The sequence below is a fragment of the Bos javanicus genome, chromosome 16 (assembly GCF_032452875.1).
Source record: "Bos javanicus breed banteng chromosome 16, ARS-OSU_banteng_1.0, whole genome shotgun sequence".
Taxonomy (NCBI): Eukaryota; Metazoa; Chordata; class Mammalia; order Artiodactyla; family Bovidae; genus Bos; species Bos javanicus.
Genome location: NC_083883.1, coordinates 5,069,402 through 5,092,810, shown reverse-complemented (window position 1 = coordinate 5,092,810; position 23,409 = coordinate 5,069,402). Strand labels below are relative to the sequence as shown.

At 42.4% G+C, this 23,409-nt stretch overlaps 1 protein-coding gene and 1 long non-coding RNA gene across 3 annotated transcripts in view; one reads left to right on the top strand and one right to left on the bottom strand.

Moving 5' to 3' along the window:
• Positions 1–4,446: 4,446 nt before the first annotated feature.
• Positions 4,447–14,498, bottom strand: DYRK3 (dual specificity tyrosine phosphorylation regulated kinase 3). Of its 2 annotated transcripts, none has more exons than XM_061382052.1 (3): positions 14,294–14,498; positions 12,171–12,282; positions 4,447–6,149 (listed from the first exon to the last, which is right to left on the bottom strand). In XM_061382052.1, exons 1-3 carry the CDS (start codon positions 14,368–14,370, stop codon positions 4,575–4,577), a joined length of 1,764 nt encoding a protein of 587 aa, XP_061238036.1. In that variant the 5' UTR covers positions 14,371–14,498; the 3' UTR covers positions 4,447–4,574. The 2 variants fall into 2 exon arrangements, with proteins under 2 accessions (XP_061238036.1, XP_061238037.1); XM_061382053.1 differs by having other exon boundaries at positions 14,256–14,345.
• A 123-nt stretch (positions 14,499–14,621) lies between these two features.
• LOC133227514 (uncharacterized) overlaps positions 14,622–23,409 on the top strand; it is a 28,084-nt gene continuing 19,296 nt past the window's right edge. Inside the window, exons 1-2 of the long non-coding RNA XR_009729855.1 lie at positions 14,622–14,722; positions 19,070–19,206. This is a non-coding gene — a long non-coding RNA (uncharacterized LOC133227514). The remainder of the gene's footprint in view (positions 14,723–19,069; positions 19,207–23,409) is intronic.

Here is a 23,409-nt window from a genome sequence, read left to right as displayed (position 1 = left end):
CATATCCTTTCTTTCAAAGTCTAGACGATATATTTGTAGCTCTGGCTTATCTCAGGGAAAATGGCTCTCAGCAACCAGAGCTTTTAGTCCTTACATGGATGGGTTTGCTTAAAAACTTCTCTCACTGAAATAGTAGGCGTAATTTGACTCACTTGAAAGGATTACCCCTAATCACATTCTGGTTGAAGGTCAGGTTTGGAAGCAAATTCTTCTAAAATCTTGGGCTTCAGGAAGCATAGGCTGAAGATGAAGTGGGGCACACTGAAGAGATTAGAAATGTTGCAAACCGAGTGGCTGACCCCTGGCAGGGGACAGCGCATCCGTGACTCGCCAATCCCGGGCCTCGCCACTCCGTGTCCGGAGGGCTCCAGGTTGCTCCTGTTGTGGGGGACTGCAATTGCTCTGTGCACAGTAAGCTATAGAGTTCTACAGCGAGACTGAAGAAACGCAGGAAAACGTGTTCTGGGATAAGTACTTATCCTTCATTCTCAAAGGAGAAAAAAGCATTCAGATGCAGTCTGGAACAATCACTGTCACCCTGCCAACTTCCGTGTTTGTGACGCTGAATAACAGATGCAAGAGGAATCATTAAAAATAAATGAGAAAGAATTTTCCATGATTCACTAAAGCAGTAGGCGTAGTCTTGATAGTCAGGAAAGCTTAGAACCATGTATCACCTGCTACCTAAAATTTAGCATTTAACTTTACTTACACCTAGTCAGGAATTAAAACACAAAGTTTCAACATGACCAGCTTCTATAGATTCAGTTCCACAGTTAAATTTTTGTTGAATCCTTTGTTCAGTTTTTTGATCATGTAATAAACCCCATTCTTAACAAATTTAATGTCATGAAAACTAAAATATAATGACATTAGTTAGCTAACCTGTCTGTCCCACCTCCCCTTAAAACACCTAGGAATAACTGAAAGACACGTGCACCCCAGTGTTCACTGCAGCACTGTTTACAATAGCCAGGACATGGAAGCAACCTAGATGTCCAGAGGCAGACGAACGGATAAGGAAGCTGTGGTACATGTACACAGTGGAATATCACTCAGCTATAAAAAGGAACGCATTAGAGTCAGTTTTGATGAAGTGGATGAACCTGCAGTCTATTATACAGAGTGAAGTAAGTCAGAAAGAGAGACAAACACTGTTTATTAATGCACATATGTGGAATTCAGAAAGATGGCACCAACGACCCTCCATGCAGGGCAGCAAAGGAGGCACAGATGTAAAGAACAGGCGTTTGGACTCAGTGGGAGAAGGCGAGGGGGGTGATCTGAGGGAGGAGCACTGAAACGTGTACATTACTGTACGTCAAACAGATGACGAGTCCAAGTTCAGGGCATGAAGCAGGGCACCCAAAGCCAGTGCTCTGAAACAACCCACGGGGATGAGGTGGGGGCTCAGGATGAGGGGGACACATGTATACCTGTGGCTGATTAAAACTGATGAATGGCGAAAACCATCACAGTATCATAATTATCCCCTAAGTAAAAAAAAAAACAACTCAAAAACACCTCGGGATAAAGCATGCTAGTATGGTCATAATCAATCTCCTCCAGGAAAGGAGATCCAGGCTAGACTCTCTCTTCTTTCATGGAGCCCTTGTGGGACGGAAGCAGAATCTTTGTATCATAGTTAGGTTATGGTTACATTTTCTTTTTCGTTATCATCAAATGTCAAATATTGGATCAGAAAAAGGTGGCCTCACATAACTCTTCTCTAATTATCCTCTCTCAAAAAGCAGGGGTCAGAGGTTTACTGTGTAGGTCAATTTGAAAGAAGATAAGAGGTGAGCACACTCCTGGTACACGGAGGGAAACGACCCCCAGCATGTGTACACACTCAGGAGCATCACGCCCGGTTAACTCAGAGCTCCACGATGAACAGGCACGCCCGTTTGAAGCTTGCACTCTAACAAAGGAGAAATCGTGACAGCACATGATACACAGATCCATCACTGTGAGAGCAGAAGGTGGGAGGGAGTCTAATAAGGTGAGCAGGCATTAGCTGGACAGGTCAGTTTTCCACGTTGAAAGAAAACCATGATTTTAGGAATGAAATAAAACAAACATTCCTACCCAGCTCTGTACTGCGTCAGTAACAATGTGGAAACTCAGTTGATTTTTTCAACTTAAAAATCAATAAGTCAACCAACTTGACCTATTTAATTGAAATAACGAAAATGGCTAAAGAACAATCCATTAACTGTAATACACAGCCTGAATCGCTGTATCAACTCTGATCCAATTCAGTTACTCAGTGCTATGGCTGGGCAGGGATCCAAGCAATATCTGACAATGGCTGGAAAAAAGGGGCACAGTGTGACAGCTTCTAAAAGCTTCAGTTATCCCTAAACTTGAAATGCACTCATAAACCTCTCCAAATCCATCTGGCACAAACACAGTGTTTTCGAGCAGCCCACTCTCCCCAAACTTGAAGTAGCCCACAACAGCCAGGCATGCCAACTTGAATGACTCTGCTCTGCGTCACCCTCTAGGCTGCCAAATTTAGGCATAAACACATCCGTTTACCTTCCCAGAGCTTTCTAGAATTTGTACAGTGTCATGGGTTGTGTACATCCTGTCACTTGGCCCAGGGTTCCGTAACCTCATGGTCCCTTCAATACACAGAATCGGACCACAGGCTCCCTTCTCTCCCAAGTCACACACAGCGCTGAGTGACCAAGCAGACAGCTCACCGACAACACAAACATCGAAATCTAGCACGTGGCAGACGCGTTTGAGGTTGCAGTCCTTTTAACAGTTTGCTGAAGACAGCAGGTCTCCCTGTGTGATAACAACTGGAAAAACCACTTCAACATATGCTGTGCCTAGATAATGCAGGAGTTCTACACAACTTCTCTGCAAGTCAGAGCATTCAGCAGGAGTTAAAGGGCTGAAAGGACTCGCATATTCCATTGCCTTCTGCAAACCAGGGGTAGGGCAAATAACTAAGGTTTTAAATATACAGTTGCTCAGGCCCCAGAAATACCAGGACATCCCCTTTTAAGAGGCTGAGGCCTCCGTCTGAACCTTACCCTGCCCTGCGGCCTTGCACCTGAGAGGCTGGGACCACGCTCCGGACGTTTGCTCTCATAGCCTGTGCTGTGGCTGTCAGGAAAACTTCTCTTAGGGCAAAAGTTCCTGAAGCAAAGTGCCCATGGCATGTTCCTTCTTTTTCTGTGTTGTCCAACAAAACAAGCCTCCTCCCGATCTTATGGAATCTGCAGAGACTAAATTCCATCTTAAAACTGTAACTGGTAACACTGTGAACAGCATTAGAGAAAGCAACGGTCTACTCTGCAGGACACCCCGTCAGGACAGTGTTCAGGTGGACCCCCGTTCTAGAGGATAGAAGCAGAGGCAGGGCAGGGGAAGAGAACAAGACAGCGAGTGCGTTAGCTGCTGTCCCTCCCCACCCTTCTGAGGAAAGCATCTGGCTAGCAATTCACTTTATTACTAGCCCTCGCTGTTTAAATCTTAGCACAGAAATAGGATATATAAAAGAAAAAATGAAACGGGTTAGTTTTTGGATTTTCTTAGAACTGAAGCTCACTCTGAATCCAGGGAATCATCTTCTGTTTACACTGAGAGTGACAAAACTGTGGCACATTAAGGTGGCAGACAGCTGGAAAGAGGAGTCCAAGTAACGGGGCCGTGGTCAGCTCTATGCGATAGTGGTCACTTCGTGACGTAGAATCCATGGACATGCACAACTGCCATTTGCACGCTGACGTTACCTCTAATGTTCGGGCTCAGTTGGAGACCAGGGTTAAATCCCTGGGTTGGGAAGATCCCCTGAGGAAGGGCATGGCAACCCACTCCAGCGTTCGTGCCTGGAGAATCCCATGGACAGAAGAGCCTGGTGGGCTACAGTCCATGGGGTCAGAAAGAGTCGGACACGACTGAGCGACTCAGCACAAACACAAGATGTCTATAAAATGCTTTCAGTGCCCAGGAAACTAATCAGCGGCAAAACAATGACAGCATAAAATAAAAACAGCACCCATCACAGAATTGAAAGGAGCGCTTGGAAGCAGCAACGTGACTTCTCCAGGAGACCCCCTGCATCCCGGCGCTCCTCCAACCTCGTATTCTCCTGTGAGCCCTTCCACCTGGCAGGAGCCCACAAGACAGCAGGCTGGGGCCAGAGACCGAGCTTTGGCTCTCACCTGTGACTACGGCAATGTCCCAGATTAACCCTCTGAACAGATGCCGAGGGAGTCTAGAAGTTAATGATCAGGATATACTTTCTGGCAGAGATTTAAACCAACCGAATTTAATATGGAAGGTGATGCCTGCCAATAATAACAAAAGATGCACTGACCTATAAAAACTCTTTTAATATATATTCCAGGATGGCCAATACAATCTGGTTAGGTAATTTAGCCCTTGTGAAGAGTTCTTTTAACAGTCATATAAAAATGCTTTGCTTTATTTAAAAAAAAAGAAATCTACATTGACAAAAAACACATCCACCAATGGGCTTTTTTTCCTTTCCATTTTCAGGTTTGCAAGATAATTAAAAATACATCCATACGCATCTCTGAGCACACTGCTGCCCATCAGTTAATCAGTTTTGGCAATACACTGCACAGAGGCATACCACCACTCGTCTCTGACATTAAATTAGCTTTGAGCTTATTGGCTATTCCTACAACTGGAGGCAACTTGGAACCCAGGCCCTGGAAAGCATTTGCAGGATTTACTACCCGTTTGCCTGACACCTTTTCAATGGTGAGAGGTCTAGGAACAGATTTGCTAATCCAAGGGTGTCTTAATGCTTGAGCCGGGGTCAAGCGGGCAGAGGGGTCCCAGTGGAGGCATCTTTTCAGAAACTCTATAAATAAGTAGTCCTCACACCCTTTCAGTGCCGTCACCCAATCTTTGCTGCCTGGGGGACCCCGCTTCTTACCCCTCCGCGAACGACCTCCCACAAGCACAGCCCTCCCATCGGCCTGCGTGGTCACAGAACAGTAGCGAGGCAGGCCCTTGGAGTTAATAAAGTACTTGGCACGTTTGGATTGTTCCAGAAGTTTTGCTGGTGGCATCCCCAGAAGTTCCATCATACAGGCCAGCTGGTCTCCTTCATCCTCTCCAGGGAAGAGCGGCTGTCCTGTTAAAAGTTCTGCAAGGATGCAGCCAAAACTCCATATGTCGATGGGTGTGCTGTAGCGGCTTCCCAGGATGATCTCCGGAGCTCTGTAAAACCGAGACTGGATGTAAGTGTACAGCTTCTGGTACTCGAAACAGCTGGAGCCAAAGTCAATGACCTTGGTTGCGCTGCGCCCATGCTGTTTCAGGAGAATGTTTTCTGGCTTTAGGTCACAGTGAATGATCTTGTTTTTGTGGAGCGCATCCAAGGATTGCAAGATGGATTGAGCGAACTTGCGAACTAACTGGATGCTAAAGCCCTGGAACTTGTTTTTTTTAATGAGCTCATAAAGGTCTATGCTCAGCAATTCAAAGGCCATGCAAACATGGTTCCGGAATGTGAAACTTTCTAGCATGTGAATCACGTTCATGCTACCGGTTTTATCCTGCTTTTTAAGATGCTCCAAAATCCGGATCTCCTCTGCCGCTTGGCGATGGAAGCGCTTTTCATTGCGCACCATCTTCAGGGCCACGTACTGTCGAAGTTTGTGATCATAGACCCGGGCTACCTGCCCAAAACTGCCCTTGCCGATAATTTTCAGCACCTCATATCGATAAGCTAGATGGTCTCGAGGCACGTGAATATAGGACCCATCTGCATCGTCATACCCGCCGTTATTAGGACCACCAATAACTCCATGTCTTTTTTTGGCATTTGGACCCACAAAGTAAATTTCTGGATAATTGACAATTTCCAGCTTCTCATAAGCAGTGAGGTGATGCTTATATTGCTTCAGGGCCTGTTCTGGAGTCAGAGGCACCGCTTTGGATGCTTTGGATGAGCTGCTGGATTTCACTGTATTCAAACTATCCGAACTTTTACCCTGAGAAGCGGTGGGAGAGCATTTTTCAGAGTCGTTGACACCATCCGACTGAAGGTTGTCAGCTCTTCTGTTGCTGAAGTCTTGAAATAGCTGTTCTACCTTCATCTCGCCTCCATTCAGGAAGCGTTGAGTAGGATCTCTTGTTAAATGCTCAGTGGTGATCTATGGCAAAGAGAAATGAATCCATGTTAAAGTCACTAAAAACAGTGGAAGGACGAAGGAATCCTCCCCTGGACTGAACAAAACAACAAAACATGTCCAGATGTGTAGTTAAAAGACCCAAAAGTGAGATGAGAAAAGCAGACGGTCCTAGAAACTTATGCTATGCTAATCTTTAGACTCCGTGACTTATGGGCACCCCGGCTCCCTACATATATATTGCTTTGTTTCAGACAAGATGGTCATCTTACCATACCCTAAACATGCTACATTCCTTCTAACAGGTGTGTCTTCTGACTGAGGATCTTTTCAACGCATCCACTTGAATCCTATACTCTGTCAAAGCCCAATTCTCGTCCCCTCTCTCTCCTACTCAGAGCTACTCCAAGCCCACACTAACTGTGGCTCCACTCACGTCTTAACTGTAGCTTTCCCATCTGCCGTATAATCTGGCACCTGATTATATACATACTGCCCTACACTGTTCACACTTGTTTCAAGTATCTTCCCAAATCTTAAGGGCACGTATCAGGAACAAAATAATGCATATTACAGTGTTCTGTAAGTGATAAAGGGACAGAGGCAGGATGTGAAGCCAGGGCTTCTGACTCAGTCGGAAGGTTACTGTAACTTGGTGCCAGCTTCTGGTGTCTGCTCTAACCCTCCAGTAGGGCCTGAGTGCTGATCGTGGCCTGCAATCAACCAAGGCCTCATCATCTACTCCCGGGGCCCCAAATAAATTATTCCATCTTTCTACCTCCCTTCACCCAATCACAAAAGTTCTAATCCAGAGAAGACTCTTGAGATCACTGAGGCAGATTCTTTCTGTATCTGATGAGGAACAGTGAGAATCCAAGGCCCCTATGGAAAGGGGCCTTTCCTAAATAAAGATAACCTCCTTCTTTCCTTCTCTCTCTCCCAGGCTCACAGACATATACACCACTCATCCTCAGCAAAAGCCTACACGACAGAGGCACTCAACTCTTTTTACTTCATTTTACATCACCTTTTTCTGCAAGGAATAGTAACACACAGAGGAAAATTCTACTTACTGAGTATCTCTGAAATAAGACTCTTTGAAAATAGATGGGAGAAAAAGAGCAAAAAAACCAAACACCATGAAAAAGAGAAAAATGTAAGAAGGTGCTAAGAAGAAAAAAATGGAAAAAAATGCTAAATCTGCTGTTCAAAAAAAAATTCCAGGATAGTTCCAAAAACAATTTTTTTTAATGGATCTGAAGAACTGTACCCCTGATGTGTCTGAGAGCCTCTACGATCATTTCAGGGGAGCTCTGAGCTATAGTTAGGATCTCTTAAAATACGATACAAATTATAAGGTAATGATCCAAAGTGGCCAAACATTTAAAAAACAGAATTTTAACAAGACCTAAATAAACAACACCTAATCTATCATCTATATAAATAAAAATATAAATAAAAACAAAAAAGGGGATGAAAAAATTAAGTGTCAGCATATCTAGACAGACCCTAATTTAGTTACAAAAGCAGGATATTAGTTCCCGCCTGTTCCTTTTAGGTCCTATAATTAATTTAAACATTTATAGAGTACTACAGTTACAAAAATGAGGCATTGCACCATCTTACACATAAGCAAAGCAGCCAGTAGAACTGTAGCCATACTTTGACATTGGGTTTCTAAATAAAGAGGCAAGATACGGACCAGGAGAGATCACTGATACCAAAATAGAGAATGATCACTAGTCAAGAAGTGTTAAAATGTAAATATAATGCAACATTTTTCTTATCATCAATTAAGTCAAATAATTATTCCTGTTTTTAGGGATGTTCACTACTACTATACCAGTAGTGAACAATTGAGATCACCAAAAAACAGGTCATCTCAAGGCTCTACAGTCTATTAGGAGACATGCTTTGCTGAACTGAACAATTATAATTGTTTGGTTTTAGCTAGATATACACAACAAAACTGAACATTTGCATGCATCTCAACAAGTTTTCCTTAACATTTTTATTATCTAACCTAAACGCATCTAAATATTTACTCTAAAGTCTTGGGGACACATTCTTAAAAAATATGAAGTCAGAGGCCTTGGCTGGGGTGGCTACACTGCTCAAAAACTGTTGGTCCCAGGACAGGGAAAACCTTTAGACCAGTTTCTTAGCCCTGGTTTCTCCATCTGTAAAATGTTGATAATACCTCCTTGTAGTATGTTATGAGAATCAATTAATAATATATGGGAAAGACCTTCACAAATGATAAAACAGGTTAAAAATACTGATAACAATTAGGGAAAATTCTCAACACAGTCAAGTTTAAACCCTGATACACCCTCCCTTCCCCATCTAGCTTATCTTTTCTCTCTGCGGTGCCTTCCTCTGTGGCTCCAGACTCCCCCTCCACCAGATGTCTGGCATTAAATATGCCTTCTGCTCCAAGAAGGGCTCCTTGATTGGGCTTCTCTTAGGATGCACGGAAACACTTCACCCACTTTCTCCCCCACATAAAACCTGCTTGCAACTTGCTATACAATTTAATGTGCTACCTCTCCAGAGCTATTTGAACTTTAATAGAAGATTAGTATCTTAACCCAAAGGAATGACTTTCTAGGAACTCGACAAGCTGGTAGGAAAGCTATCTGTGGTCCAGGGTCCATCCCTGGCTACTTCACCTAACTCTGCCTACAAGGAAGGCTGCCCTGGCTCTTGAGGTCTTCATTTCTGTTTGTGATCAAGAGAGGGTCTCAGGTACAGAACGTTAATAAGAACAGATATACAGCAGAAAATTAACTGTCATAAAACTATTACAATAAAGACGTCATTTGGATTTGCTGACTCGTGGTTGTTCCTTAAAATGAGCCTAAATCTCTCTGCAATTTAAGTACTACTTTGCTCTCTAGACTTACACAGGAGTGTCCAAATTTCCACGCTAAAGCTCTTCAGATACCTAAAAGGGTTGTTCTGCCCCACTGTTTTTCTGTAGACTCATCATCCCCCATCACAACCTCCACGTCACACGGCTTGTGATCCCACGTTCTCAACAGAGGCTGCACTTTGTGCAAGCACAGCTCCCAGAATAGAACCCAACACTTCAGGTCTAGGCCCCCATGGATTGTCAAGTTCTGAATCTCCAATGCATCTGAAGAATTCCAGGAAGGAATTTTTCCACACAGGGAGGGGTTCTTTTCTTAGCTTTCTTTCCTTTCTTGTAAATAACTCAAATACTGGCCTGAATCAATTATGTATCAAATCTGCTGTGCTATAAATAAAATCTTTCTTTCATTGTTCTAGAAGAATCTACAATTCCACACACATGTTAAAGTAGTTATAGAACACCACCCTCTCACTCTCGACCCTAAATCTCTGCAACACAAAGCTAACCTATTAAAAGCCTAGGAGCAGATGATTTATTATTTACAATGAGAATGTAAGGCATCTCGGATAAACAACGAAGCTAAAAACCTTTGTGAAATGAGCAGCAGGGTCTTGGAGTCATGGCATAACGAGCTACAAGTGTCACTAAGACGTCGAAAGCACTTTAAAAAAAAGGTTTATTTCTTTTAAAATTTATCTATTTATTTTTGGCTGAGCTGGGTCTTCACTGCTATGTGTGGGCTTTCTCTAGTTGCAGAGCACAGGCTCCTGGGTGCTGGCTCAGTAGCTGTGGTACACGGGCTTAGTTGCTCCACAGCACATACAATCTTCCTGGACCAGGAATTGAACCCGTGTCGCCTGCACTGGCACACGGATTTTTAACTGCTAGTCCACCAGGGAAGCCCTCAAAAGTACTTTTTCAGCAAAGTTTGCAAAGACATCATTGGGTTAGAACATAAAACCTTGTGTTTCTGAAATTGTATTACTGTGAGTATCATAGAGTAAAAAAATTCATTTTGATCCTGAAACACAATTTAATTGCCCTACTAGACAGCTTCCCTGATGGCTCAGATGGTAAAGAGTCTGCCTGCAATGCAGGAGACCTGGGTTTGATCCCTGGGTCAGGAAGACTCCCTGAAGAAGGAAATAGCAATCCACTCCAGTGTTCCTGCCTAGAAAATCCCATGGATGGAGTAGCCTGGTGGGCTACACCCCACTGAGTCACAAAGAGTCAGACATGACTAAGCAACTAACACACACACAGTGATTAGCACTGGCCAACTAATGGCTGGTGCTAAAGTTAAAATGGCCTATTATCTATATTCAATTATCATCTCCAAATTCTCTAGCATTCTTTCCAAAATAATGTATATTATAAATAATTATGTGACTTTATTTTTAAAAATTTACAAATTTTTATAAAATTTTTGGATTTTTATAAAATATTTATAAATTATACATAATTTATATCAATTAATAAATGACTTAGCTCTTAATTTAAAAAATTAGTTAAAATGTATTTTAAGTCACATGATGACTGCAGCCATGAAATTAAAAGATGCTTACTCCTTGGAAGAAAAGTTATGACCAACCTAGATAACATATTGAAAAGCAGAGACATTACTTTGCCAACAAAGGTCCATCTAGTCAAGGCTATGGTTTTTCCTGTGGTCATGTATGGATGCGAGAATTGGACTGTGAAGAAAGCTGAGTGCCGAAGAATTGATGCTTTTGAACTGTGGTGTTGGAGAAGACTCTTGAGAGTCCCTTGGACTGCAAGGAGATCCAACCAGTCCATTCTAAAGGAGATCAGCCCTGGGATTTCTTTGGAAGGAATGATGCTAAAGCTGAAACTCCAGTACTTTGGCCACCTCATGCGAAGAGTTGACTCACTGGAAAAGACTGATGCTGGGAGGGATTGGGGGCAGGAGGAAAAGGGGACGACAGAGGATGAGATGGCTGGATGGCATCACCGACTCAGTGGACATGAGTTTGAGTGAACTCCAGGAGATGGTGATGGACAGGGCGGCCTGGCGTGCTGCAATTCATGGGGTCGCAAAGAGTCGGACACGACTGAGCAACTGATCTGATCTGATCTGATCTGATGACCAACTGCAAAAGTTTCCTATAGAGATATGCTAACTCTCAGCAAGTAACTGAGAAATCTGATCATCAACACAAGGACTACATATATGGTTCTGGAGTTTTCAGAAGTTTTTATATATTATAAAAATAAGCTGGCAGAGAATGGAAAGGAAACTTATTGCACTCCAGAAAGGAGATTAAAAATAGGGTTACTGGCCTTCCAGATATATTTAGCCCATATTCTGTAATATTATGAGCCTTGAAAGCTGTGAAAAAGTTGATTTTTAGTGGCAAAGCTGACAAAACAGCTGGGAAGGACTATGGAAAATGCAAGAAGTTCTTTATATAGAAATAATTTTAGGTCTTAAACAGAAATATGAAGGAGAATTATTGATAAATTAGTCAGCTCAATTATTCAATTTGTTCATTAGATTACATGCAGCAAATTTTAAAACCACAGGATAGCTTCTCCCTGTCATGGAACTTGTCCAAACCCCACTCTCCCTACCACTCTATGTGTGCCAAGGGAATAAGAATTAGTTTTTTTTATTACCTTAATAAAATGGTGTCAAAAGCTAAATGCCTGCAAGCTCCAAAATGAATAAATGCATTAAAACCCAAACTGTACTGATTAAGTTTTATTTATGATCTATAAAATGGTTCTCTTAAGCGTACTAATAAGCTAGGACTGCATTTCTACCTTGCAGAAAAAACATAACTCTAAGGGTCAGAGGTATTTTCTGTTCCTTGTTTTTGTTAAAATGAGCCATCATAATACACTCTATATATTTATCATTCTATTAAAAAAAATAACCATTATCTAGACAAAAGTAACATGCTATTTTTTTTTCCTGTTTATCCCAGTGATTGGAAGGAATAAATACATGGGTTCCAAATCAAAATCATTCTGAAAAGCTAAACTTGGACCTCAGAACCTGTTATTTCAAAGTCAAGAGAAACCAAGAAGAAACAAAAGAAGAGCCTGGGTTAACCAGTGAGATATAACTGTACCTTGATTATTCAAAGTAGATCTTCCTCCTTTTCAGGAGGATCATCAAAGCTCAAAGAATTACTTCATTTACTTACATTTAGTCTTCTGGGTAGAGGTGGTTCAGAAGGATTGCAGGGTACATTTGAACAGGGTGGGCATTTGGTTTCATCTATCATCATGAAGGTATCATAGACACCATCCCCCAATCTAGTTGAAAGGATTACAGATAAAATCTGTCAGTAACTAAAGTAAATAAATTTGTATTTCCCAAACACCTTGTGTTTTAACTACTTCTTATCTTCTACAAAGAATAATTAATACAAACAAATGTCCCCTCTGTATATACACTACTATGTGTACAACAGACAGCTAGTGGGAAATTGCAGTATATATACAGCACAGGGAGCTCAGATGGCACTCTGTGATGATCTAGAGGGGTGGGATTAGGGTGGGTGACCTACAACGGAGGCTCAGCAGGGAGGGGATATATGTGCATCTGTGGCTGATTCACATTGTTGTACAGCAGAAACTAACACAACATTGTAAAGCAATTATATCCCAATAAAAATGATTATGGTGGGAAAAAAAAATGGTCACTTCGAATTTTGGCAATGAACACAAACTACAGAGGAAGCAAAGGAAGAGAGGAAATCCAACTTTTCTCTTTGTATCTAAAGAAATAAAAGTATTTCTAGGTTTGTATTTTGAAATGGTTGAAAATAATTCTTATTTTCTGAATGTTGTTAAGGATAGGGACTATCAAAGGATCTCATTTAACTTACTACTTGAAGACTAGTTTAAATACTGAAGCCTAAAAGCTAACTAGAACAAACAAGACGGAGGACTGTATTTTCAAAGTCAGAGACATGGATTTTAATTTCAGCTCTAAAACTGGCTACACCAGCTCCCTCTCTGAGCCATTTTCGACACAGTTGTAAAGCGAAGAATAGTTCTAGTCTACACCTTTCTGGGTCTTACAAGCAAGTAATAAAAGGCCTTCTTAGGGCTGTCTTCTCTTTACTTACCTACTTAACCTCTACCTAATTTATAGACAAATACAGTGAATTCTACAGCAAATACTAAAGAAATTCTCTAAATTACAAGCATTTCACATCTTTATCCACTTAATTTTCCAGTGGATGGTGGAAGCTAAATGCCAAGTGATTACAGATTATTTCTCTGTTTAAAACTCTGCCTCCACCACTGGAAGGCAAAACAAAAGACGGAGATTTCTTTAATCCACAAGATGGCCCTGAATAATGTACTTCATCTGCCACCAAGAACACGGATTTCCAGTAACACACATCAGCACTTCATTGTATCATTTTTACATGATATATTATGAATGCAATGATAATGACCCAGCTGCCAGGGAAGAACTTTTTTAATCTTTAAAAGCACGCTGCAATAATTCAGTGGCTTGTAAAAACTGTTTTGCAGAATTAGTTCTAGAGTTTTCTTAATCAATGTGTTACAGAAATAGAGGTTTTTTAAAAGCTCAAAATACAAACCCTAACGACCCACTACAAATATTTTTGGAATGTTCTCTTTTTAAAAAAACAGTCACGTTCTGATAGAATAAAGTCTTTAAAGGGAACTGCTTCACTGACAAGAACCAAAAATTCTGGATGCGACTGATTCTTTGCCAACAGCAGGAATAAAACAAACACAATAGGACAGACGTCCACATTTACAGAGAAAGACAGATGGAAGACCTACAAGATTTCCTATAAAGAGCCAAAGGAAGTGTCCATGCAAATGAAGTGGGGAGCGGGTGTGGGGGGGGGGGTCCCTTCTATTAAGGTGTAAAATACAATGTAAGGTGGAGAAACTCTCAAAACAGGATCCACAGAAAAGCCCTACCAGGCAGAGCCCCTCACCTGCACCCCGAGGCCAGACCACACCCCTCACGGCAAAGTCCTCGGTTATCCCTGTTTATCCCCTCCAGTTTGCTAAGAAGCCCTACCAAGTCCCAGATTCTTGGACTTTTTGACCGTACATCCCCGATCGAGGGCTTCAGAGAGAACCCCAGGGTGGGAATTATTTCCCTAGCTTCCTCCCCCTCTGGACTGGGGAGGAGGGCAGCGGATGGAGAAGAAGGCGGCGGGCCAGACCCCTTCCCTAACCCTCCCGCTGGGGGTTCGCTCAGCCTCCAGCCCGCCCATCCCCGCCCCGCTCACCGGGGCTCCCCAGCCCGTTACGCCCGCGGCGCCGTTACCTCCGCTGCTGCGGCGGGAGTGCGGCCCCCGGCGGCCCCTCATCCTTCCGCCCGGGCCCGCGAGCCGTGCCTCCCATCCCGCAGCTCGGGACCCCGCTGGGGGGAGGGGCGGCGGTTGGAGAGGCGGGCGAGCGGGCGGCGTCCACCTGCGCCGCGGCGGCTGCCTCCCGGGCCGCGACGCTGCCCCGGGAACTCTCGTCTGGACACTGGCGCTCCGCGCGCGTTCGCTCGGAACTGGCCCGGGTCGGGAAGAGCGAGAGGAGCAGCTAGGGAGGGAAGCGGGAGGGGGAGCGGCGCGGTCGCCTAGCAACCGCGGCACGCCCCGGGAAACGCCTCTGCGCTAGTACGCGGTGACGCACGGGGTCGGGGCCGAGCGTTCCCCGCCGCGGGGCGCGCCTCCGGGAAGCGCCTGTGGAGAAACCTCAGGAGGTAGGGAGCGGGAGGCTACCTTCAGGGCGGCGGAGGTCCTCTGGCCGCAGTCTGAGGGCTGGGGGCCGGGGCTGTGGAGGGAGAAAGGCTCTGACGGAGCGTTTGTGAAGTAACCGCCCTCGCTTTCCGAAGTGCCGCTGGCCCCTCACGGCCATCTGTCTCTTAACACGTTTCAGCTTGGAGTTCTAAAACCTCCCTTGAATATGAATTTTAAAAGAATGAGGGGGGAAAATGGGTACTTTGTCAGACTGAGGGGGCATCCCTCCAGAGGGTAATGAGTTAACGAAGGGAAGCAATAATAATAAACCCATTTTTGTCTGTGACACTTCCGGCGCGACGAAAGTTTTCGTTTAACCATACCAGATGACATCCCACTTTTACATAGATTTAACTAGGAATTATGTAACTTAAGCTGAGGTTGGTCCGACTACCCTGCCACGGATGCCACGGGCTGGTATGGCTCAGAGCCATGTTAAAGATGAAGAAACTGAGTCCAGAGACAATCACGTGGTTGGCGAAGCCTTAAACTAAAACGTCTCCAGCTTCCCAGGCTTCCTCCTGGTGCGCCAGACGCCGCCAGAAGGTTCTTCTGGTCTTACTGCTTGGAATGGCTGGGATTTTTTTTACCCCTTCCTTTTCTGAAACGTTAAGACGCCTTGGCAACACCAAGGTTAGGCGGATTTGTCTAGTTGGGACGAAAGTGAAAGGGAAGAAGTTTACAACAGAAGAACAGAAGTGTTATTTTCTCCAGCGTGACATCCAATCGGATTTCCTAAACCTACAAAGCACGAGGCAGGCCGTCTGACCCTAGAGTTAGAGAACTAAACGTTCTGGAAATGCCGAATATGCGCGCCACCTGGTGGGGCCTGGGGACTCATTGCCCCGGGCCTGCAGAACACAGTCCTTAAATCTGAAAATTTCCATCCAAGGCTCATTTCCATGTGACTAAAAATCATATTCCCTATTCCCATGCCTTTAAGTAAGTGAAGTCGCTCAGTCGTGTCCGACTCTTTGCGACCCCATAGACTGTAGCCCGCCAGGCTCCGTCCATGGGATTTTCCAGGCAAGAGTACTGGAGTGGGTTGCCATTTCCTTCTCCAGCCTTAAGTAAAAATGTCCTTAAAATCCAAAAGCTCTTCACTTTAAAAACTAATGAAGTGTCGGTTTGGGGAACTTCACTTTCTGATCAGTGTTTCTTTAGACTATGATATAAATATGAATTCAAAGGTTTTCTCCCATGATGATTTACAATTTTCTAATTTTATTAATAGACTTTTTTTTTTTTTTTAACCGTGCCCAACCCCTCCCCGACCCTTCTGAAACTAGAGCAACCTGCTTTCACATGGGTTTGTATTCGGACTCCGACAGAAGCTTGTTTGAAGGAAAAGTCCCATGGCAGCAAAAGGTTTGGAAAAGATTGCGAAATTCTGTTTAATTATTGTTCTTAGTACTTCTGTGGACACCTCAGACCACTTTACTGCCTTGAACATTTGAATGGGACTTGCCTCAACAAGTTTGCTTACCTCATTCTGAATCATTGATCTTTCCAAGTCTGTTTCAAGACATATCTGCATAAGCCTTCTTGAAGCATTTCTGCTCTTCTTCCTGCTCCTGAGGTGGGAAGCACAGAGGACTCCTTTATCTTTAGTCTGTTAACCTTAAGGTCAAGGGAGTGAGGATTCCTTGAGGATGCTGGAACTTTATGAGTCTCTGACCTTAGTGACCCAAGTAATTTCTTCAGAGCCCCTGTTTCATAACAGTGTGACTGGATTAAAGCCCAGTGAGGGAGCCAGCAGGAGCCTCCATACTGAGTTCACCTCTTGGTGGGTGTTGAGCCACAAGACCCAACCAAGTCAGAGAGAGAGAAGGAAGGATTTATTACTTGCAGCAAGTAAGGAGAACACTGGGGATCTTCCGCAAAGCAGTGTCTCCCAGAACTGCAAAACTGGGGAAGTTTTAAGTATATTCATGAAAGGGCTTGGGTGGTTGACAGAGTTCAAGCTTTAGTTGATTGAAGTCATAGTTTATAAAAGGTCAACATCATTATCCTTTAGGTTCCAGTAGATCTGGTTGTTGAGCACTTCAGCTTAATCTTTGTCATTGAAAGAGAACTGGGAGTCTTTACAATTTCTCTTGCCTAATAACAGGCAATGTTTATTCATTCTTTTCTTCTCTTAAGATCATTGATTACTGAGACCTGCTCAGGGGCAAACATTGTGGCCAGACCTAGATCACCAAATGGCTTCGGTCAAAAAAGCCTTGCCTGGTTCTTCTTCAAGGACCATCCTACCCTATCTGCTTACACTCCCAAGCTTCCCCTAAGAGTGGTTAATATTTCCATCGTCTCTCTCAGGGCAGCTACAGCCAGATTTACCTATTATGGATTGGCTAAATATCATACAAGATACTTGCCTGCTCTTTGAAGCCAGTTCTAATATATTTGCAAAATAAGGAACCTATAATAAATAAACAAACAAAAAATGGAACTATTCCTGAGTCTTCAAAAATCAAAGCATTCAAAATGGGTTTGTAACAGTTTTAAATGTATAGATTAAGAAAATATTCCTGTAACCACATGCACCTGGAATTTTGTGATGAAAAGCCTGTTGGTGGTTTAGGTTTAAATTCATCTCAGTTCAGTTCAGTCGCTCAGTCGTGTCTGACTCTTTGCGACCCCATGGACTGCAGCACGCCAGGCCTCCCTGTCCATCACCAACTCCCGAAGTTTACTCAAACTCATGTCCATTGAGTCGGTGATGCCATCCAACCATCTCAAACCTCTGTCATCCCCTTCTCATGCCTTCGATCTTTCCCAGCATCAGAGTCTTTTCCAGTGAGTCAGCTCTTTGCATCAGGTGGCCAAAATATTGGAGTTTCAGCTTCAGCATCAGTCCTTCCAATGAATATTCAGGACTGATTTCCTTTAGGATGGACTGGTTGGATCTCCTTGCAGTCCAAGGGACTCTCAAGAGTCTTCTCCAACATCACAGTTCAAAAGCATCAATTCTCCGGCACTCAGCTTGCTTTGTAGTCCAACTCTCACATCCGTACATGACTACTGGGAAAATCATAGCCTTGACTAGACGGACCTTTGTTGGCAAAGTAATGTCTCTGCTTTTTAATATGCTGTCTAGGCTGGTCATAACTTTCCTTCCAAGGAGTAAGTGTTACTTCCAAGTTACTTCCAAGGAGTAACTGCCCCATACTGCACTACTGTTTCTTGATTGCTCCTCCTTTATTTCTTCAATCTATCTCTTCCCTGATTAGCAACTGTTCGAATCTGCCCATTGGAATTCAGGGAAGGTCAAAGAGGCTGAATGATGCCTATTTATTACAGACAAGAAACTGGTGACATGGAAAGCATTTGTACCTGGGAGGGCCCCACAGCAGACCCATAGGGGCCTTCATGGTTTCACTTGCTGTACTTCCTCCTCTCTCTCTTCCCCAAGCTTTGAAAGTTCCCCCTATTAATCCTTCTGAATCTTGAAAACAACAACAAAACAAATAAAATCTATTTGTGTCTTCCAATACTGTAGACACTTTGTTCTATATCTCCTAAATCCTGAAGTTTTTCCTTCTTAATCCCTAACCCCAGAAATATTTATCTTTTCCCCAAATATCTGTCACTTCTCACTTACTCTTCCCAATTTAGTTCTACCTACATGACTGAGGGGACATATGAAACTACATTTCCGAATTCTTAAAACCTAAACTAGGACTCTTTCTAATATAATTACCATTAATTAAGTCTATTATTTTCTAGGTACTATCTGAAGTACTTTATGTATATTTTCTCATTTAAATCTTATGCAAGTCCTGTGAGATAGGTATTATCCCCATTTTACACTTCAGAAGACGTTCTCAAAGATGAATGACTTGTGCAGGTTCACACAGCTGGTGTGTGGTGTCAACTGAAAATTGTCACACAATCTGGCACTACAAAAATGAAGTCTCTAGCCACTGCAGTTGCTGACCTTCAATACATCCTGAAAGGAGTTTAGGGTAGAGATCAGGAATGAGGCATTCTGTACTCTAGGAAAAAGTAGCACAACAGGCCTTCAGATAGTTAGACTTTGTCAGGAGATTTTATGAGCCTGATTTCTTCTCATATCTAGAGAAAGAATCACTAAAATCATTAATGGAAACATCTACTCCTCATGACTAGCAACAACGTTCTGCCAAAATATGTGCTTGACCAATATCACATATTGGTATATGTGACCTCTCTCTTTACCTCTTCAGAACAGTTCTTCAGAGTTATCTTAGAGGCTGTCTTCTGGGCTATAGTCCTCATTTACCCCAAATGAAACTGAACTCACAAATTTCACGTACATTTTTTTTTTCCAGTCCATATTTTTAACGACCATGAAGGGACCTAAAGGGAACTTCTCTCCTTTACCTAAACTCTACAAGGAACTGGCATATTGGTATCAGCAGAGGCCTCTTGTACCTATTCACCTCCTTGGAAATGCAAGACAATTTGGGTGAGTCTGTTCTGGTTCTTGGCCCTCTTGTATTGGTTGATGGTTCTGAGTTTCATTTGGAGGCGTATAACAGGTACCTGCCCATCTCAACTGAAAGATATTGGTGAGGGGAGGTGGAGTCTGTTGAAAGACACTGGGAAAACACCCATCCAGTTGAAAGATACTGAGTGGGGAGAAGTTGAAAGACACTGGGGTTTGCTCAGTTGAAATTCACTGAGTGGTCTGGGCTGAGTAGTTAGGTAAGAGACTAACTGATCTGACTCTTTCCCTCAATTTGGCTGCCTTTAAAATATGTTAGGATAAAAATGAAGATATTACATGAGAGCTTTGCTCCAAAGAAGAGGGACAAGATCCCTCTCAGTCAGTTAAAGCTTTCTCAGCAACTGAGAAATTTATGGATTTCATACTGTGCAGTGGTCCCATAGGGAAACACACTTACTAGTTAAAAGATTGCTCATCCAGGATTCATGTATAAGAATTGGTCATTCAGTGATCTGAGCATTCACAGTGGTCTTGGACCACTTGAGGGAGAAACTGAGCCTTGTAAGGGGGCTAAAACAACTCTAGGGTGATGCCTAGAGGACTTATGCTACCAAGTACCTTGCTGGCCTACCACACAATTTTATTAGTAATCTTAGCCCTGACAAATTCAGCTTTAAAATGGGAAATCAGTTCAGTCAGTTCAGTTCAGTCGCTCAGTCGTGTCCGACTCTTTGCGACCCCATGAATTGCAGCATGCCAGGCCTCCCTGTCCATCGCCAACTCCCAGAGTTCACTCAGACTCACGTCCATCAAGTCAGTGATGTCATCCAGCCATCTCATCCTCTGTCTTCCCCTTCTCCTCCTGCCCCCAATCCCTCCCAGCATCAGAGTCTTTTCCAATGAGTCAACTCTTCGCATGAGGTGGCCAAAGTACTGGAGTTTCAGCTTTAGCATCATTCCTTCCAAAGAAATCCCAGGGCTGATCTCCTTCAGAATGGACTGGTCGGATCTCCTTGCAGTCCAAGGGACTCTCAAGAGTCTTCTCCAACACCACAGTTCAAAAGCATCAATTCTTTCGCGCTCAGCCTTCTTCACAGTCCAACTCTCACATCCATACATGACCACTGGAAAAACCATAGCCTTGACTAGATGGACCTTTGTTGGCAAAGTAATGTCTCTGCTTTTGAATATGCTATCGAGGTTGGACATAACTTTCCTTCCAAGGAGTAAGCATCTTTTAATTTCATGGCTGTAATCACCATCTGCAGTGATTTTGGAGCCCCAAAAAATAAAGTCTGACACTGTTTCCACTGTTTCCCCATCTATTTCCCATGAAATGATGGGAAATAGAGACTCTCAAACAGAAAATCGAGGAGTATCAGAAAGCCAACCTCTGACTAACACCCCAGCCCCAGGTTTATGTATATACATAACTTAAATTTACAAATACTTAATTGGGAATTAAAGGAAAACTTTGCCCTGAAAATAGTCAATATGGGCTCCTTTATGCAGTTGTTAAGAGAAGACTGGCTTGTTAAAACATCTCTTCAAAATTGTGACTCTTGAAGGAAGAGGTCCTTCTAGGAGCACTTGCTTTCTTCTCAATATGCCTTGAGACCAGGGTTCTCAGGAACAGTTACATAGATCATCATTCCTGAGACTGAGGGGAAAAAAAGGAAGGAGGAGACTTTTTAAAATTTAACCTATTCCAATTGTTATAAACTAGTGAGTTTTATATTGTAATACCTGATTCATGACTAAGTTTTAAAATGAAACTATGAGATCTCTGATTGTATCTGTCTATATGTGCACATATGTCTTTACCTTTGAATGGTATTATCAAAATTAATTTGTAAATGAGCTCTAGTTAATTGGCTTAATTGCAAATTAAGCACTTATAAAAATTCTCAGAAATATAAAAGGAAACAGACCAGGATGAATTTCAGGTTCATATGAACTATGAAATATTCAGTTATAAATTAATACATGGAATTAAGGTTTGTTGATTTAATTAACACATACATGTCTTAGAGTCATCAACATTAAGTATACCTTTATTGTACTTAGGCTTAATAAAAATCAAATGAGATTTTATTACAGATGTTGTAAATTTGTTAGCAAGAAAAATAACTTGGTATAATGAAATTTTTTATAAATGAATTAAATGTAAATGAGGAAAGAGGTTTTTGGTGAACTCTTTAGAAAAATTGTTTCAGGAATCTCTACTTAAAAATACTCTCTCCAGATTTATTTTTTAATTTATTTATTTTTAATTGAATGATAATTGCTTTATGATATTAGCCATATATATACAAATGTACCCTCCCTCTTGAAACTCCTTCCCACCTCCCACCCTTTCCCACCGTGCTAGATTGTTACAAAGCCCCAGTTTGTGTTCCCTGAGTCATATAGCAAATTTCCATTGGCTATCTATTTTACACATGGTAGTGTATATGCTTCCATGCTCCTCTCTCCATTCATCTCATCTTTTCCTTCCTCCTCCTGCCCCTGCTCATGTCCATAAGTCTGTTCTCTATGTCTGTGACTAGATTCATTTAGTTTGAAATATTTATTTCTTCAGATGCATTGGGTCTTAACTGCAGCATGTAGGATCTTCATTGCATTATACGGGATCTTTCATTGCAGCATACCAAGACTCTCTAGTTGTGTCATGTGAGGTCAGCAGTTGCAACATGTGGGCTCCAGAACAAATGGCTTCAGTAGTTGTGGCACAAGGGCTCTTTAGTTGTGGTGTGTAGGCTTAATTGCTCTGCAGCATGTGGCATCTTGGTTCCCTTTCCAGGGATTGAACTTGTATCCCCTGCATTGCATGTTGGATTCTTAACCACTTGACCACCAGGGAAGACCACCTTTAAGTGGCAACTTTAAGTTTTAAGTGAAGTGAAGTGAAAGTTGCTCAGTCGTATCCCACTCTTTGCGACCCCAAGGACTATATAGTCCATGGAATTCTCCAGGCCAGAATACTGGACTGGGTAGCCTTTCCCTTCTCCAGGGGATCTTCCCAACCCAGGGATCAAACCCAGGTCTTCTGCATTGCAGGCAGATTCTTTACTAGCTGAGCCACAAGGGAAAGTTGTGCTAAATAAGTTAAATGATGAAAGTATATTGAATATCTCAGTCATTCTCTAATAAAACAAGAAACTTAAACATTAGTTAATGATTATTAGTTAATAATATTTATTAGTTAATAATGATTATTAGTTAATATTAGTTAATAATAATTATTAGTTAACGATTATTAATTAACTTTCTTTTATGGAGAAACTAAACCAAATATTTGGTGCCACATTGAGATATTTTCTATAAAAAGAGCACAGTTCTTTAGAAATTATTGCTGGTATTTATGTTTGCCAATTAACAGAATGCAAATGTAAATGATAGTTCATAATTGCCTACTTCTTAGTCTTCACTAGAAAGTAAGGTTTTAACAGTTGTGGATTCTAATTTAAATATGTAATTTAAGCTACTAGAAATAATAAATGAAACATTTCAGTATATAGTAGCAAAGTAGAAAGGGTGTTTTCAACAAATGAAGGTATGAGGAATGGAATTGCATTTTGTTAAGGGAAAAGAAATGCAAAAAAGCAAAATGGCTCTCTGAGGAGGCCTTACAAATAGCTGTAAAAAGAAGAGAAGCGAAAAGCAAAGGAGAAAAGGAAAGATATAAGCATCTGAATGCAGAGTTCCAAAGAATAGCAAGGAGAGATAAGAAAGCCTTCCTCAGCCATCAATGCAAAGAAATAAAGGAAAGCAACAGAATGGGAAAGACTTGAAGAGATCTCTTCAAGAAAATTAGAGATACCAAGGGAACATTTCATGCAAAGATGGGCTTAATGAAGGACAGAAATGGTATGGACCTAACAGAAGCAGAAGATATTAAGAAGAGGTGGCAAGAATACACAGAAGAACTGTACAAAAAAGATCTTCACGACCAAGATAATCACAATGGTGTGATCACTCACCTAGAGCCAGACATCCTGGAATGTGAAGTCAAGTGGGCCTTAGAAAGCATCACTACGAACAAAGCTAGTGGAAGTGATGGAATTCCAGTTGAGCTATTCCAAATCCTGAAAATGATGCTGTGAAAGTGCTGCACTCAATATGCCAGCAAATTTGGAAAACTCAGCAGTGGCCACAGGACTGGAAAAGGTCAGTTTTCATTCCAATCCCAAAGAAAGGCAATGCCAAAGAATGCTCAAA

What these genes read in the sequence shown, in the direction of transcription:
- DYRK3 (XM_061382052.1), bottom strand. Translation starts at nt 14,370, where the DNA reads ATGGGAGGCACGGCTCGCGGGCCCGGGCGGAAGGATGAGGGGCCGCCG. An exon ending in CTCCCGCCGCAGCAGCGGAG is followed by an intron (nt 12,283 to 14,293) that starts GTAACGGCGCCG and finishes CCTTTCAACTAG; the next exon opens with ATTGGGGGATGGTGTCTATG. An exon ending in CTCTACCCAGAAGACTAAAT is followed by an intron (nt 6,150 to 12,170) that starts GTAAGTAAATGA and finishes TCTTTGCCATAG; the next exon opens with ATCACCACTGAGCATTTAAC.